This window comes from Macaca mulatta, chromosome 6 (assembly GCF_049350105.2).
Source record: "Macaca mulatta isolate MMU2019108-1 chromosome 6, T2T-MMU8v2.0, whole genome shotgun sequence".
Classification (NCBI taxonomy): Eukaryota; Metazoa; Chordata; class Mammalia; order Primates; family Cercopithecidae; genus Macaca; species Macaca mulatta.
In genome coordinates this window covers 18,251,807-18,269,753 of record NC_133411.1, presented here as the reverse complement: position 1 = coordinate 18,269,753, position 17,947 = coordinate 18,251,807, and the positions used below count along the sequence as shown (strand labels likewise).

The window sequence follows — 17,947 nt, the reverse complement described above, 5'->3', positions numbered from 1 at the left end:
AAATATTTGTGTGCAAGTTTTTATGCAAATGTAAGTTTTAAGAATGAAGGCCCAAGAGTACAGTCACCCTGTGTGTGTGTGTGTGTGTGTGTATGTGTGTGTGTGTTGTCTATTTAAAAAAATAACCCTACGATTTTACTACATATGTGCAGAGTAGAGTTTTATTACAAATTTATTTTAGTAAAACTCCACAACGAAAAAACCATTTTTATACAGTGATTGTTTTCTGCACACTAAATTCCTAAATGTGGAAAGACTGGCTCGAAGAGTTTGAACATCTTTTTTTTTTCTTGATAGACTTGGCTTGCATAGTGGATATAAGAAATCAAGAAATCGTTCTAATTACACATCTTAGCATAATGAAAACAACAAGGATGATTTTCTTTGTGCAGTAGATTTCCCTAAAAAATTATACAGAAAGTTTTCTTTTGTGAATGAAAAAGTACTGGAGTTTAGGATTTAAAAGAAATCTGTACATAAGTCTCTGAAATCACAGTTTCTGACCTTACATATAAATACAAATTTGAGGTCTGGTTTTCCTTTTTTTTTTTTTTTTTGAGATGGAGTCTACCTCTGTCATCTAGGCTGGAGTGCAGTGGCACAATCTCGGCTCACTGCAAACTCCGCCTCCTGGGTTCAAGTAGTTCTCCCACCTTAGCCTCCCAAGTAGCTGGGACTAAAGGCGTGCACCATGATGCCCGGCTGATTTTTGTGATTTTTAGTAGGGGCTTCACCATGTTGGCCAGACTGGTCTCGAACTCCTCAGTGATCCATCTGCCTCGGCCTCTCAAAGTGCTGGGATGACAGGTGTGAGCCACCGCGCCTGGCTGGTTTTCCTTAATATATAAATATCCTAGTATATTCTTGCGTGCGAGTGTGTGTGTGCGTGCGCGCGCGCGTGTGTGTGTGTGTGTGTATTAGCCATTCCTCCCAACTGAGCTAACTCTGTGTGACAGTTAATCTTTTCCTCTTAAGTTACCAAGAGTGGTCTGGGCCTGGGTATCACCGAGGCCTTTCTGTTTGCTGAGTAGTTACCGTGAAAGTGTGTTCATTGTGTCTGCACTGCTTGTTGTGTTGCATCTCCACCAGCAGCTGTGCTGCTGGCCCACTAGCCCCTGGGTGTTTCAGACTTCTCGATTTACCCTGTTCGCCTGCCTGCAGCCCTGCGGCGCCCTCAGAAAGGTTTGAGCTGGATGGTTAGGATTTCCCGCTCAGAGACTGGTCTGCCGGCAGCTTTATGATGTTGTGTGCACCATCCCTGATACTTTTGGGGGTGCGCTATTTGTGTACATGATGGCAGGAAGAAACCTTCCATTTCGGAAACAGCAGTGTTTGTGGCAATTGCTCCTCAAGCGGATTCAGAAGATTGCTTTTCTGTGGAGTTTCTGTTGAATTGCATCTTGCAGTGAGACTTATTCTTTATCTCTTGTCTCCAGAAAAACAGTCTTGGTGTTGTGTTTGATATTAGTGTTGTCCATGATGATGAGTAGGAAGAGAAGGCTCTGTCCCCTCCCTAAACACTTATGTGCCTTTCATGTCCTTCAGGTCAGAGGCCAGGCAGCACCCAGGGCACAGGGGGCCCTTCCCAAGTCAGCCTCTGCTGCAGCCACACTCAACCGCACACACCCCACACCGCGTCACCCTTGCATCTGTGTCCCTCCTGGCCATCACCTCTCCCACATGGATCATCCCTGTTGTGCCCTGGGCATTTCCACCATTACAGTCCCCACGGCACTGTCTGGATTGCCTATTTATTTTTCAGAACTCTCAGTGACTATAAACTCTTTGCAGGGAGGGGCCGTTTAATTCATCATCGTATTCCCAGGGTATTCCCAGGGTCCAGCTCTCAGGCTGGCGTGAGTGACTGAGGAAACTTAAAAGAGAGTAAATAAATGAAAAATAACGGAATAAATGAGTGAGATTAAACCTAGCACACTGGGGCTGGGCATGGTGGTGTGCACCTATAGTCCCAGTTACTTGGGAGGTTGAGGCGGGAGGATTGCTTGAGCCCAGGAGTTCAAGACTGTAGTTCACGCCAGCCTGGGTGACAGAGTGAGACCCTGTCTCAAAACAAAACAAACCTAGTACACCGGGAAAGTGATGGAAAATCAGCTTCTCCTTCTTCTTCTTTACCCTGCTCTCTCCTTTGAAGGGCCACTGGGATACTTTGCTGTTTGTTTGTTTTGAGACAGAGTCTCTGTCGCCGAGGCTGAAGTGCAGTGGCGCGATCTCAGTTCACTGCAATGTCCACTTCCTGGGTTCCTCAAGCAATTCCCCTGCCTCAGCCTTCCAGGTAGCTGGGATTACAGGCATGGGCCACCACTCACAGCTAACTTTTGAATTTTTGGTAGAGATGGACGGGGGTTTCACCATGTTGGCCAGGATGGTCTTGAACTCCTAACCTCAGGTGATCCAAAATGCTGACCTTGGCTTCCCAAAGTGCTTGGATTACATATTTTTTGCTATTGACTCCATTTCCAGGGCGTCCACCCTCAGCGATCTCTTTGCCTGCATCTTCATGATGTAATCACTCCACATTCTCCTTGTCAGTTTAAAAGAGGAGCAGCCCAATCAAGGTGGAGGGTTAACTGGACAGTAGCAGCAGCAGCCTGGGCCAGGCAGGGGTGAGCTGTGTGCCGCCCTCACCAATCTATGCCTCAGCATCTCTGCCGCGGAGATAGTAATGCCTTCACCGTATACATTCGAACATCAGTTCAGGCTGAGGAATATGCCCAGGGACTCATAGCCAGTAAGCAAGTGGCGGAGCTGGAATTTGAAAGGCCATCTCTGAACAGGTGACCCTCGAAGGTCTGGCTCTACCACGCATGCTTCCCTATGATACCAAGAAATTGAACCTTCCCTGTGCTGTGTGCCGTTGGGTAAGTTTCCTAAGTTCTCTGATCCTCTGTGAATTCATCCTTTTAAAAATGAGCATCAGGGCTGGGCGTGGTGGCTCATGCCTGTAATCCCAGCACTTTGGGAGGCCAAGGCAGGCAGATCCCGAGGTCAGGAGATCGAGACCATCCTGGCCAACATGGCGAAACCCCGTCTCTACTAAAAATACAAAAAATTAGCCGGGCGTGGTGGCGGGCACCTGTAGTTCCAGCTACTTGGGAGGCTGAGGCAGGAGAATCGCTTGAACCTGGGAGGCAGAGGTTGCAGTTAGCCGAGATCGCGCCACTGCACTCCAGCCTGAGTGACAGAGCGAGACTCTGTTGCAAAAAAATAAAACAAATGAGCATCAGTATTACCTCTCCTTCTGAGAACCAAATGAGGTAACATTAGCAATGTCTGATGCATGCAGCTGGCACTTAACCCGTTCCCTCTGCTTGGCCCTCTTATTTTGTTTTGTCACCCAAAGGATACACTGGGCATTGAAAACCTGATGATAGTTAAAGGACTTAGTTTCACAAACTAGTTGAGTCGTTGAAAAAGAAAACAACAATCTTTGTGTTATCTGTACTTCATAGTTATCTAACAAAGTAGCAGAACAGTTATATATATAAAGAAAACATTGACTGGGCGCAGTGGCGCACGCCTGTAATCCCAGCACTTTGGGAAGCCAAGGAGGGTGGATCACTTGAGTACGAGAGGTCAAGACCAGCCTGGCCATCATGGTGAAACCCTGTCTCTACTAAAAACACAAAAATTAGTCAGGCGTGGTGATGCACGCCTGTAACCCCAGCTATTTTAGAGGCTGAGCCAGGAGAATTACTTGAACCCAAGAGGAGGTTGCAGTGAGTTGAGACTGCGCCACTGCACTCCAGCCTGGGTGACAGGGAGGCTCTGTCTCAAAAAAAAAAAAATAAAATAAACCGTAATGTTAACCCCTAGGCCGTGTAATTAGAGTGCCAAATCTCTGACAAGTTTGAACTGAAAACAGGGCACTATTGCCGTTTGTTTCCCCTGCACACTAGCAGAGTAGGCATGTATACATTTGCTTTTGATTAGGTTCCCAGGAAACTTTCTAGGGGACTTGATGTTTTCATGCCCCAAATACTTCCTCCAGTCTTGTAAAGCATCAACAAAAACAATAGGAAAAGGCAGATTTTCAGTTAGGTGGATTGTTTTCTTCTTAGACTCTTCTTGGTTGCAAAGGAATATCATAAAAGTATAAATTACTTACTCAGTACAAAATAATCATGGAGCTTGAGAGCGTATACACCAGTCATTGAAAGCACAGTCAGTGAAGCCGAACATAAGCTCATTTTTGTTTACGTGATTGCTCATTTCAGCCACGTCAGGAGGCAGATGTCTTAACAACCTTTGTCATTGATCATTACTTTGATTCATGAATTAAAAAGCCAATAAATGAAAGGCGGAAAATAAGAGAGACATCCCCAGAAACAACGTGGAATTCCAGGCAAAATCTAAACAAGGCCAGCCAACTTCGTGCAAAGGGATTAAAATAGGAGAAGAAAGTGTTATGACAAATAGCTTTTCATCAGAGCGCTTACAGGCAAGGTTGTCATAAAACATGGGGATTGCACACGCAGCTTCCCTTGGCCCGCTCCCTCCTCCCGCACAGGAGCTGTTCTGGAGACTGTGTTCTCTCATCTTCAGAGCCTGTGCTCCTCCCGCGGCACTTCCTGCGACTCTTGCTTTTTCCTCGCAGAATGTTCTGTGTTGTTCTTTGTATTCTGTTCCCCTGATAGGAATTGCTACCTTTTATTGTATTGTTGTATGCCAGTTGCTGTGACTTTTACCTACATTATTTTCCTTAGTTTACGCGGTAATTCTATGAGTTGTCTCTGACCATCATCCTTATTTTACAGATGGAGGAAATACTGGGCCAGAGAAATGAAAATCTTGTTTGTTGTCCTTCAGTTGCAGGTAGCATAGATCTAGGAGAGGTCAGTCCAGCTAGAAATGATTCTAAGGCTGTGTTTGCCTCTTATTCCACTCTTCTTTTTTTTTTTAATTTATTTTTTGAGACTGAGTCTCCCTCTGTATCACCCAGGCTAGAGTGCAGTGGTGCAATTTTGGCTCATTGTAACCTCTGCCTCCCGGGTTCAAGTGATTCTTGTGCCTCTGCCTCCCGAGTAGCTGGGATTACAGGCACCCACCACCATGCCCGGCTAATATTTGTATTTTTAGTAGAGACAGGGTTTCACCATGTTGGCCAGGCTGGTCTCGAATGCCTGACCCCAAGTGATCTCCCTGCCTTGGCTTCCGAAAGTACTGGGATTACAGGCATGTGCCACCGTGCCCAGCCTGGTTTTGTTTTTTGAGACAGGGTCTCCCTGTCTTGTCCAGATTGGAGTGCAATGACGTGATCTCAGCACACTGCAACCTCCGCCTCCTGGGCTCAAGTGATTCTCATGCCTCAGTCTCCTGAATAGCTGGGATTCCAGGCACACGCCACTGCATCCAGCTGTCCACTCTGCCTTTCTATATATATAATACCCATTTTAAGGGCCGGACCATTCCTTCAGTATTTGTTGAGTCTGCCAGGACTGAGTACTGGGGACAAGATGGTAATGGTTCCTGCCTCAGAGTAGTGAGGTATGAAGTCAACTGAGAGGGTCATAGCTGGCATTTAAAAGAAATGAAATAGGATATAAAATATGGGGAAGCATCAAACGTTGTGATGCTAAGTGTTGTGTTAGGAAACTTTTGTTGAACTACAGTAGTTCACAGGGAAAAACATGTCTCCCTGTGGGTTGTGGTCAGAAGAGTGTGAAAGAAAGATCCTGACCAAGAGGTTCCAGGGTGGGGGTGTGATGGCTTTTCAACAAGATAATGGATAAGTGATTATAGTGTGTCATAAGGAGCAATGAGGACACATACGTGATAGAAGAAGGAAGAGAGTGGCAGGGGTGCCTCTGGGCAAGACTGTTGGTGTCTTCCGAGAGGATAATGTTTGAGCTGAGACTCCAAGGAGGAGAGTAGCAGGAAGATAGTTGCCCAGACATGGGAAGAGATGCAAGATCCTAGGCCAGGAAGGAGCAAAGGAATAGTCTCAGAAACAGAGATAATGTGGACCATATTGTTTGACCATAATTAATGCAGTACAGTTAGAAAATCTCAAAAATGTGGGCCGGGCGCGGTGGCTCAAGCCTGTAATCCCAGCACTTTGGGAGGCCGAGACAGGTGGATCACGAGGTCAGGAGATCGAGACCATCCTGGCTAACACGGTGAAACCCCGTCTCTACTAAAAAATACAAAAAAAAACTAGCCGGGCGAGGTGGCGGGCGCCTGTAGTCCCAGCTACTGGGGAGGCTGAGGCAGGAGAATGGCGTGAACCCGGGAGGTGGAGCTTGCAGTGAGCTGAGATCCGGCCACTGCACTCCAGCCTGGGCAACAGAGCGAGACTCCGTCTCAAAAAAAATAAAAAAATAAAAATAAATAAAAAAAAGAAAATCTCAAAAATGTAAGCGAACTCCAATTCCTAGAAATCATCCTCCTCCTCCTTAACTGGGGTCAAATAAAAGCGAATCAATATAATATGACACAATATTGTCATGCTGATTTTGTTTACCTCTATTCACTGTTTTTATTTCTTCGATTGTTTTTGAAAGTTTTGTTTTGTTTTGTTTTGTTTGAGACAGAGTCTCGCTCTGTTGCCCAGTCTGGTGTGTAGTGGCCCGATCTTGGCTCATTGCATCCTCCACCTCCCGGGTTCACGCCATTCTCCTGCCTTAGCTTCCTGAGTAGCTGGGACTACAGGCGCCCGCCACCACGCCCGGCTAGTTTTTGTATTTTTAGTAGAGACGGAGTTTCACCACGTTGACCAGGTTGGTCTCGATCTCATGACCTCGTGATTTGTCTGCCTTGACCTCCCAAAGTGCTGGGATTACGAGTGTGAGCCACCGCACCCAGCTGAAAGATGTTTTTATGTTTTATGAGAAGTTTTCCTTACAGGCATTGGCTTGTCAATCATTTTTTCTTAGTGTCTGCGTAGACATCTGGTTGTTTGGTGTCTCAGGACATTTCTAAACCGTACTATTGACATTTTGAGTAGTATTGGGTATTACTTTGATGTTTGGCAGCATTCCTGGCCTGTGCCCATTTAGTGCCAGGTAGCACCCTTCTCCTCTCCCCCAAATTCTAACAACCAAAAATCTCTCCAGGTGTTGTCAAGTGTCCCCGGCAGTGGCAGGGGTGGGGAGGAGATTGAGAACCTCTACTCTAGAAGAAATGTCAAGCCAGTGTGAGAGGAAGATGCTTGAGAATACTCCGTGTGTCATCTATCGATTATGATTTTTTTTTTTCATTTTAATTTCCCTTCAGTTGGAAAAGTTAGGTTTTAAGACTAGAGGTTCCTAATGACTTGTAATAAAATAAATCTTGTGTATAAGCCCCTTCTCCAAGTAATTTTTTCAGTCGTATTGATCAGTTTCCTTTGTTCTGCCCCCACGCCAATCCAGTTCACCATGTGACCAGCGGTTTGTACTTCTAGAACAGGAAGCGTTTGTTCTCAGGTATCATTTTATCCAAGCAGATTTCTTGTCTGTTAATCCTCTGTGTTTTGCTCATTCCTTACCTCCTTTTCCGTGCTCTATGCTCCATTAAAGTAACTCAGTTTATGCCAACTTGTGATTTTTAGAAAAACATCTTGTTACAGTATTGTGGCCCTTGTTTCTTTCAGGAAAAGTTGCGTAAAAATAACTGCCCCCGTCCGCAGCCGGGCGCGGTGGCTCACGCCTGTAATCCCAACACTTTGGGAGGCCGAGGTGGGCAGATCACGAGGTCAGGAGATTAAGACCATCCTGACTAACATGGTGAAACCCCGTCTCTACTAAAAATACAAAAAAATATTAACCAGGTGTGGTGGCAGGCGCCTGTAGTCCCAGCTACTTGGGAGACTGAGGCAGGAGAATGGCGTGAACCCGGGAGGCAGAGTTTGCAGTGAGCCAAGATCGCGCCACTGCACTCCAGCCTGGATGACAGAGCAAGACTCAGTCTCAAAAAAAAAAAAAAAAAAAAAAAAAAAAATCCCCTGCCCCTCCCTGGCTTTTTATTTTATTTTATTTTATTTTATTTTATTTTATATAAGATGTCATCCAGACTGGAGTGCAGTGGATTCTCATGCCTCAGCCTCTTGAGTAGCTGAGATTACAGGCGCATGCCACCATGCCTGGCTAATTTTTGTGTTTGTCGTAGAGACGGGATTTCACCATGTTGGCCAGGCTAGTCTTGAACTCCTGGCCTCAAGTGATCTGCTTGCCTCAGCCTCCCAAATTGCTGGGATTACAGGTGTGAGCTCCTGAGCCCAGCCAATAATCCCATTCTGTAAACTTAGTTTTCTTTCCTGCTGTACACTTTGCACGACTAATACCCTGCTAATTGTTGCACATAGAGGTGACTTTTGATAGTTCAGGAATCTCTCTTAAGAAATTCTTTTTTTTTTTTTTGTGAGACAAATTCTTCAGTAAGATTGTGGGTCTCATTAATCCTTTGAAATCTTTCCAAATTAAATCAGGTGTTCACTCACCCAATAACGTATTAAGACACTAGAACGCAGGGGGCTGGTTCTGTTTCTCACCTCCTTAGGGTTTCTCCTTTAATGTTAATCCATCGGGCTGCCCCCAAATACCTGATGTAATTATAACCCGCACGTACTCCTTAGTCCACCCTTACCTTCGTTTTGTTTCATAGACTCCATCACCACCTGCGATACTGTCTATTCACTTGTATATTTGTTTCTTGTTTTCTCCCCCTGAATTGGAATGTAAGCTCCATCTCCAATGCCTAGAACACACCAACCAAACAATTTTTAAAAATTTGCTGGAATGAGTGGATTTTCTAAATTTCTAAAGTTTTTTTCCTCATAGGAATTATTTGCTTGACTTATGTTTTGTTTTTGTTTTTTTTTTTCCTTCCAACTTTATAAGTTTAGTGGTACCTGTGCAGGATGTGCAGGTTTGTTATGTAGGTAAACGTGTGCCATGGTGGCTTGCTGCACATGCCATCCCCTCACCTAGGTCTTAAGCCCCTCATCCATTAGCTATTTTTCCTGATGCTCTCCCCAAATTTCTAAATGTATCAGATACTTAATTTAGCACCTTCTGAATGCCAGACAATGTTCTAAGATCTTTACAAACTTGAGGCCACCTCTGAATGGATGGTTATCCTTGCCTTTCCTCCACAAATACATTCTTCTCTACAATTCTCTTCTCTTTTTTTTTGAAATACTCATTGTTTTAAGCAGCTGCAATCCTGTATCTTGACATAATGTTTCTTTTTTTTCTGTTCCTAGCCTTCTGTTTTATTCATGTAACTATTGTCTCCCATCATGATTCTGTCTTCCTGTGGTCCTGAGAAGGAATGGTTCTAGTTCTCTTGATTTTTCCACCCCTGGAATGGGCATGCGTAATGTGCTCCCAAACATAGGAGGAAAGGGACTGGGCATGGTGGCTCCCACCTGTAATCCCAGCACTTTGGGAGGCCGAGGCAGGCGGATCACGAGGTCAGGAGATTGAGACCATCCTGGCTAACACAGTGAAATCCCGTCTCTACTAAAAATACAAAAAATTAGCTGGGCGTGGTGGCACGTGCCTGTAGTCCCAGCTACTAAGGGAGGCTGAGGCAGGAGAATCACTTGAATCCGGGAGGAGGTTGCAGTGAGCCAAGATTGCACCAATGCATTCCAGCGTGGGAGACAGAGCAAGACTCTGTCTCAAAAAAAAAAAAAAAAAAAAAAAAAAAGGAGGGGAAAGGAAGTCAAATGTATGAAGGTGAGGAACTCTAGTTTACAGGTTATAGCCATATTTTCAGTGATGGTTTCCAGTGCTGAACTGTTCACTTGGGCTATGCATTGTCTTGCTGTTCTAGTGCATCAAAAAAGACATAGGATATACACATTTCTTTGTCTTTTTTGATGCACTAGGAACAGCAAGACAATTACATAGGATGTAAACATTCAATCATTTTATATATATACCTTATATAGATATTTTATACATGTAATAGATACATATATAAAACATCTTATATATTATACATATGTACATTATAAAACATATATATTATGCATATATGTATATAAGCATCTTATATAAAATATTAAGATATAAGGTATCTTAAGAAGATATAAGATCTTATATAGAGGGTGTTTTATATGTATAATATATAAGATGTTTTATATATGTAAAATACATATAAGATATATAATATATATTACATATAAGATGTTTTATGTATGTGTGAAATATACCGTACACATTATATGTAATATGTATAATGTGTATATTACATATATGTAAAATATAAAATAATTAGTGTCTGTGTTTTGTAGTGTGTGAGTGTTATGTATGGTTATTTCCAGAAAGCAGAATATGTATCAATATAAATATAAGTAAAAATTCTAATACTCTAAATCTTCAAAATCTGGATTTCTCAGTATACGTAGAGTGACAGTTAGTAGAAGCTGTTTGTTTTCACGTTGAGAAGGACTTGCTGTTGGTGAGTTTGCAGGGGCTTGAGGGGGAGATAGTTGTGCTGGCTTCAGTGCCCTGTCTTCTTGCCTAGAAGAAAATTTGGGAAGGGAACTCGAGTTGTACTGGCAGGAGCCTTGAGCCAGCAGAGTGAGATGAGGCCTCAGGAGTGTGCCGGGAGCTGGCAGGTGACACGGGCCCTTCTTTATACCACTTGGTTGGCTGAGACTTGACCAGCAGGCAAGTTCTGTTTCTGCCCCACCCTGGTCGGCACTTTCTTTGGAAGACGCAAGTACCTGTCCGGTTGTAGCTCTTCTGAAAACGTGCCTGGATTGGCATCACGGGGATGTGGCGTGCTGGGGGAAGGCAGGGCGTTCTAGCTGTTTAACTTCTGGGAATTTCTAGGTTGCCCCAAGGCTGTTTCGACTGCGGCCTAAGTTTCTGTTTCTTAACTTGCATGGTGTTGATGACTTTAAACGAAGGGTCTATATGTTTCTTCACTCTTGAATGACCTTGTGGCTTCGTTAATACCTTGTTATTCTGGGTGCGAAGCGCTTCTACCCTGCTCCCTAGGTGGCCCCAGGCCTCTGCCAGCCCTGTGGGGCTCATGTAGCAGGGTTGGCCACCTTGCCATGAGATGGGGCCACCAGGACTGTCTCCTCTCCTGGTGGATGTCTGAGCCCAGGAAGCAGCTGGGGACAGTGGCTTTTCTTCATAAGAGATGGGTGGGTCCCAACCTTGGCCTTGCAGTTTCTCAGGACTGGCTTGACCAACTGTTGTGGTTCATGTGGCAGAAATGCTACTGCCGAAGTTGTAATTTTTCTCTAGCAGAGTGAAACATGCCATTTGTCATGGCTCATGAAAACCATTGGATTGGTACTTTTGCGTTTCTTAATGTGTCATTCTGCTTTGCAATAACATGCCATTTGTTGCCATGTAGGCAGCCAGTCAGTATCTAAAAATAATCTCTCCAATAAAAACATTCCACACATATGATTGCAGAAAATTGTTTTGTGTGCAGACATGCACATGCTAGTGTGTGCGTGTCTGAAGGCTGAGCACTTTTCATGTTATTTATGTCTTTTTTTAAAAAAAATCTCATGATGTTTTTATTTTACTTAAAGGAGGATTGTAATCCAAGTATTTAAAAACTACCAACTATAGTAAATGAGTAAATATGGAGTGGAACTCTGCAATCAAATGATTTTGTTATTGTTTGAGTTTGTAAAGCTGGTCAAGCTTCGGTCAACAGATGGAGCTTAATGTGAGGTGGTTAATCCTGAACCAAATCGCTTAGGACGAAGAGCACTGAGTAGACATTAGAAATCCATGCAAATTCAGCAATCTGACGGTACCAGAGTCACTTTATGTACATGCTACCACATGTCTATAGTGCTTATTGCTGTTTTTGGAATTTTAAAAAAGATAGGTTCTTGAGCAAACAAAAAAAACAATTTTATTTTAAATCAGACTGCATTTGTTCTGCCGAGAGAGTACACAAATGCTATATATCCTAGTTGAAAGGGAATATTGTCCAAGGAGATTTTCTAAATATTCCTGTAATAATACGTTACAGTCTTTGAACAGATATATAGACTATTTAATCAATATGAATGTATATCATATTTAAAGTACTTAAATTAATACTTAAATGGAATAACTATTATAAAGCTTTGAAATTATATGATTCAATAGGAAACATTATATAGGGAAACCAAATTACTTTCTAAAACTTGGAAAGTGTCTTGTTACTGATTTATATCAAATGGAGAAATAATGCAGAGAAGTGAACTATAAGTTTATAATTTCTGTGACTCCCAAAAGATGTTCGTACTTGAACTAATATCTTTTAGGAATATCTGATAGCACCGGTCAAAATAACTGCTTCTTTTAGAAATATATAGGTGACAGCTGGGCTCTGTGGCTCATGCCTGTAATCTTAGCACTTTGAGGGGCCAAGACAGGTGGATTGCTTGAGCCCAGGGGTTTGAGACCAGCCTGGGCAACATGACAAAACCCTGTATCTAAAAGAAAATGCAAAAATTAGCTGGCTGGTAGTGCACGCCTGTAGTCCCAGCTACTTGGGAGGCTGAGGTGGGAGGATCACTTGAGCCTCGGAGGTGGAGGCTGCATTGAGCTGTAATCATGCCACTGCACTCCAGCCTGGGTGACAGAATGAAATCATGCCTCAAAACAAAAAACATACACACACACACACGTATACAGAGAGAGTGAGACAAATATATAGGTGACCTAAAATGAAAAAGATTTTTGCAATATATTTTTTTATTGTCCAATTTAGAATCTTTTTGCTGAAATTATACCGAGATTGTATTGTCAGTTTGGGACACTTGTATGAAAAATCACTTATTGCTGATAATGAAATAATTGAATTCCTCTCCCTCCCTCAGGTATTCACTTACAAGCAGAGCACAATTACCCACCAGAAGGTGACTGCCATGCACCCCACGAACGAGGAGGGCGTGGATGACATGGCGTCCTTGACAGAGCTCCACGGCGGCTCCATCATGTATAACTTATTCCAGCGGTATAAGAGAAATCAAATATATGTAAGTTCCAATTGTAATTCCTTTAAAAAGATCCTCACGTTTGAGTGAATGCTTATTTTTCTTTTCAGGGAGTATTTCCTGCCTTTTGAGAATTCTTGTTAATCTAAGTAAAACTATGTTTGTTTGTTTGTTTGTTTTTTGAGATGGAGTCTCACTCTGTCATCCAGGCTGAAGTGCAGTGGCACAATCTCAGCTCACTGCAAGCTCTGCCTCCCGGGTTCACGCCATTCTCCTGCCTCAGCCTCCCGAGTAGCTGGGACTACAGGCGCCCGCCAACTCGCCTGGCTAATTTGTTTGTATTTTTAGTAGAGACGGGGTTTCACCGTGTTAGCCAGTATGGTCTCGATCTCCTGACCTTGTGATCCACCTGCCTCGGCCTCCCAAAGTGCTGGGATTACAGGCGTGAGCCACCGCACCCGGCCGTAAAACTGTGTTTTTAAGGGGTTTGCCAAATTAGAAACTTGGGTCAATAAATCATGTTTTCCTAGAGTTTATTGCCTAGATTTTGTTAGTGGGATTTACTTTCTGTGGAAGGGTCTTCTGCACATCGAGGTAGTTTGACCTTGCTTCTTGTGAATACGCTCTGTTGTATTCAGTTTCTAAGTGTTCTGCTACGGAAAGAAGTCACGGAGTTGTTAGACTGACCGAGGGAAAATGTTAACTTGTAGACATGAGTACTTGAACTCAAGCTGTCTTTTCTGGATTTTTCTCTTTCTGTGGATTTTCAATTATTTTTGTGGCTCTGGAGCCCACCCTAGGGTGATACTTGCATTCAAGGGAACCCAACCCATCTTTCTAAGTTATGGGATTCTTGTTTGCTATTTTGAATGGAGAAATACATAAAAAGTGGTCATGCACACTTTTCTCTCAACTTCTGTGAAATGTGACTCTACCTCTATTATGAAGTGATATTTAAAAATCACTTCTGTAATACATTTTTGACATTAAAGTACAGGTACTACATTATCTGTCAGGATCAGTTGACCTGCAGGTTTTCTCCCCTTTTCCATCTGCCTGTTTGCAAGTCTTTATAGGAAACTAAAGGCAACTGGTTATATATGTTTATTTCTCTTGTCCAGCTCAAATTTATATAATTTTTGAGCCAAAATAATAATACTTTAAAAACTCTTGATCTTTTAGTAATTTTTATTCTTTAGGAGTTACATTTCTCTTTGCCAGTATGGTTGTGATTATGATTAATAATAAATTAGCGTTTGCCAGGTGCGGTGGCTCACACCTGTAATCCCACCACCTTAGGAGGCCAAGGTGGGTGGATCACGAGGTCAGGAGTTTGTGACAAGCCTGACCAACATGGTGAAATCCCATCTCTACTAAAAATACAAAAGCTAGCTGGGCGTGGTGGCGCTTGCCTGTAGTCCCAGCTACTCAGCAGGCTGAGGCAGGAGAATTGCTTGAACCTGGGAGGCAGAGGTTGCAATGAGCCAAGATCACGCCACTGCACTCCAGCCTGGGCAACAGAGTGAAACTCCATCTCCAAATAAATAAATAAATAAATAAATAAATAAATAAATAAAATCAGCCTTCAAATGGATAGTACATGCTAACTGAAACTCAAGGCATGCTTAATATTCAGGTTCTTCCAATTTATCTAACCTTAGACTGACAAAGGAGCTGGGAAAGAGAAAGAATTAGATATTTATGGGTTTACACTGCTAAATCTTCCTCAGTTTATAAAATAAAAAGAGTGTATTTGCCTTTCTTTTTTTTTTTACACTGTGAAAGTGGTTTTTTTGGTCAGATCAACCTAATGTTTGCCAAATGTTTTCAAACAGCCCTGTCCAGAGAAATTCAATCATGCTGTAGTCCTCTGACTTGCTGAGCTAGCTTGTCCTCAGTCTTTAGATTAAAATATTTTCCATATGTTCAGAAAAGGTAATGTTTATACGTGTTGGTGTGAAAGTGGTGATGCATTCTGTGTTTTGCATGAGCCAACATAATGCGCATTTATTTCTCTGTTCCCATCTCAAAAATCTCCTTGTCGATGACCAGGGAACTGCCTCTTTCCCATGGAATACCACTGCATAGGTATCCACATGACCACTGCACTGTGCATGTGTTGTTGTCAGTATTAAATATTTGACACTGTCGCATAACTATTTGTTTACATGGCAGTTTCTTTGCTAGGTTTGTCAAGGACTTATTTTGTCTTCCTTGAGCCAAGGACACTGCCAGGCACCTGGTAGTTGTGCAATAAATGTTTATAAAATAAATGCCATTCGTATTACAAATAGTCTTGTAGTTGATAAAATGTGAACCTGGATTTTAAAATTTTTTATTGGTGTATGTCTCTTGTAGGTTGACTATACCTAATCCAAAAACCCCAAATCCAAAAAATGTTTCAAAATCTAAGACATTTTGCATGCTGATGTGATACTGAAAGGAAATGCTCATTGGGAATATTTGGGATTTTGAATTTAACTTAAATTATGCTTAACCAGTGCATAGTACGCAAATATTCCCAAATCCAAAAAATATTGAAATCCAGAACACTTTTTGTCCCAGGCATTTCACACAAGGGATGCTCAGTCTCTATTTTCAAACTCATACTTTGCTGTCATTAGAGAAAAAACAATTTTTTTTTTTGTAATGGTGTCTTGCTATGTTGCCCAGGCTAGACTCAAACTCCTGAGCTAAAGTAATCCTCCTGCCTTAGCCTCCTGAGTACCTAGGATTACAGGCACGTGCCAGCATGCCTACCTGGACACAAGTTGTTATTGTACATTTTCAATAGTCAAGAAAAAGTAAGTAAATTAGAAGGGAAAAAAAAAAAACTACACAAGGGGTTTACAAGGTAGACCCTTTTAAAAAGTTTTTTATTTGTTTTCTTCTTTTCATGATAATGATGTTAAACTTGATAGCTAAATTGCCCAATAAATACTATAAATAAGATCTTGGTCTTGGAATAAGGTCATTTTCTTCCTTTCTAAGGGGAAAGCCGCAGGATTTTTGTGCATCCAGTTTGCAGTTCAGTTCAGTTAATTATGCCATTGTAGACCTTCCATTTGAGGCTTGCAAAATTGTATATTATTCATAAAGCAGCCACCATGATTTTTAAAAATTATCATTGAAGCCATTTATTGGTGATGCCAGCATCTGTTGGACTCTGCTTATATCGAGACAAGACCGCCACCTGTCAGAATAGCCACCGCTTCTCCACATGGGATCCTGGCTTGGAGCAGTGCCTGTCTATATCTTTAAAAGAGAAAAAAAATAAAACGACATGAATTGTTCCAGAGATGTTGCATTAGTTTTCCATTGCTGGATAACCAATTAACATAAGTGCACCAACTTAAAAGAACAAAGCTGCTTGCCCTCTTATGGTTCTTTAGTCGAAAGTCCCATAGGTCTCACAGCAGAAATCAAGGTGTCAGCAGGGCCGCGTCTCTTTCCAGAAGCTCTAGGGGAAGATCCATTTCCTGTTCATTGTGGCTGTTGGCTGAATTCAGTTACTTGCAGTTGTAGGACTGAGTTCCTTGTTTTCTTGCTGACTGTCACCTGAGGGCTGTTCCCAGCTTCTAGAGGCCACCCACATTCCCTGGTTTCCTGATCTGTGGCTCCCTTTCTTCGGCTTCAGTGCCAGTAACCATGTGTTGCTTCCCTCTCGTGGCTTCAGATCTTTCCTCCTTCTCCTCCACTGTCTTCTTTCTCTCTCTCTGACTGCAGCCAAGAAAGGCTGCCCCAAAAGGCTGCCCCAGGCTGGGCGCGGTGGCTCAAGCCTGTAATCCCAGCACTTTGGGAGGCCGAGGCGGGCGGATCATGAAGTCAGGAGATTGAGACCATCCTGGCTAACACGGTGAAACCCCATCTCTACTAAAAAATAAAAAAAAAAAAAACTAGACAGGCGAGGTAGTGGGCGCCTGTAGTCCCAGCTACTCGGGAGGCTGAGGCAGGAGAATGGCGTAAACCCGGGAGGCGGAGCTTGCAGTGAGCCAAGATCCGGCCACCACACTCCAGCCTGGGCGACAGAGCGAGACTCTGTCTCAAAAAAAAAGAAAGGCTGTCCCTTAGATTGGGCCTCCCTGGATGATCTCCCCATCTCAGGCTTCGTAATCACCTGTGCAGAACCCCTTTGCCATGTGACATTACCTAGTCGCAGGCTCTGGGATGAGTGTGGATGGATGTCTTTGTGGGAGGAGCCATTATTTTGCCCACCATAGGTGTCCTCCTTTTTTTTTTTTCTTTAAATTTATAAAACATTACTGTGTTGCACAGGCTGGTCTTGAACTCCTGGACTCAAGTGATCCTCCCGCCTGGGCATTCAAATGTGTCGGGATGACAGGCATGAGCCCCCGCATCCAGCCAGGTAGTCTCCTTTGAGTCATATCATTGAGGAGGGACTCCTGTGGCATTTTCTCCCTGCGGGTGTCTGGATGTTCCATTATTTGTTGACTTTCTGTTCTGAGCTGGCAGGTTCCATGGGTTGCTGGCTAGTGGCTCATCGCCAGGTAGAGAGGCTGCCATTCTTTGCTAAGGAGTTCTGTTAGCTTTTTCTCCTTGGGGACTGGTCTTTTTATCTGAGAACTTTGTCAGAAACCTGGAAAATATTTTTTCTTGTAGCTTTTGGCATCTTCTATTGAAGTGGGGTAGAAAGTGATAAAACAAAAAATAAAAGCACTCAGAGTAGTCAAGTTAGAGTTGACTCCCCCTTTTTTTCACTAACCTCCTCTTTGGCTCTGTATTGATAGCTGAATCTTTCTGAACACCAGTTTTTAAAATTAACGTGTTTTCAAAGGTCAGATACCATAATCCCTCTAACAGGGATGTTTTAAAGTAAAAGAAGTGAAAGCTCTGGGAACTTTAACCTTTGTACCTGTCTCTCCATCTTAGCCATCCCATAGCAACAAGTGTTTAATTAGAAAGTTCCTGCCTTGAACTTGGCTCCATTTTAAGGGGGATTTGGAAGAAGTTTACAACATCATGCCTAGCCTCAAAGCTTGCAATTGAGTGGGGAGATAACACCAAGGCCAGCTCACAGCA

General features: G+C 43.0%; 1 protein-coding gene and 1 pseudogene across 6 annotated transcripts in view; one reads left to right on the top strand and one right to left on the bottom strand.

The window, feature by feature from the left end:
* Nucleotides 1-17,947, top strand: part of MYO10 (myosin X) — a 274,739-nt gene that overhangs the window by 107,758 nt on the left and 149,034 nt on the right. For 3 of the 5 annotated variants that reach the window (XM_078004632.1, XM_002804314.4, XM_078004633.1), the window contains exon 3: nucleotides 12,791-12,949. The exons of the other annotated variants lie outside the window; for them this stretch is intronic. In XM_078004632.1, the coding sequence (XP_077860758.1) occupies nucleotides 12,791-12,949 (159 nt within the window). The remainder of the gene's footprint in view (nucleotides 1-12,790; nucleotides 12,950-17,947) is intronic. 5 annotated transcript variants of the gene reach the window in all.
* On the bottom strand, nucleotides 14,666-17,473 carry LOC144341384 (uncharacterized; annotated as a pseudogene). Its single transcript, XR_013418286.1, has one exon. The product of XR_013418286.1 is annotated as an uncharacterized LOC144341384 (transcript).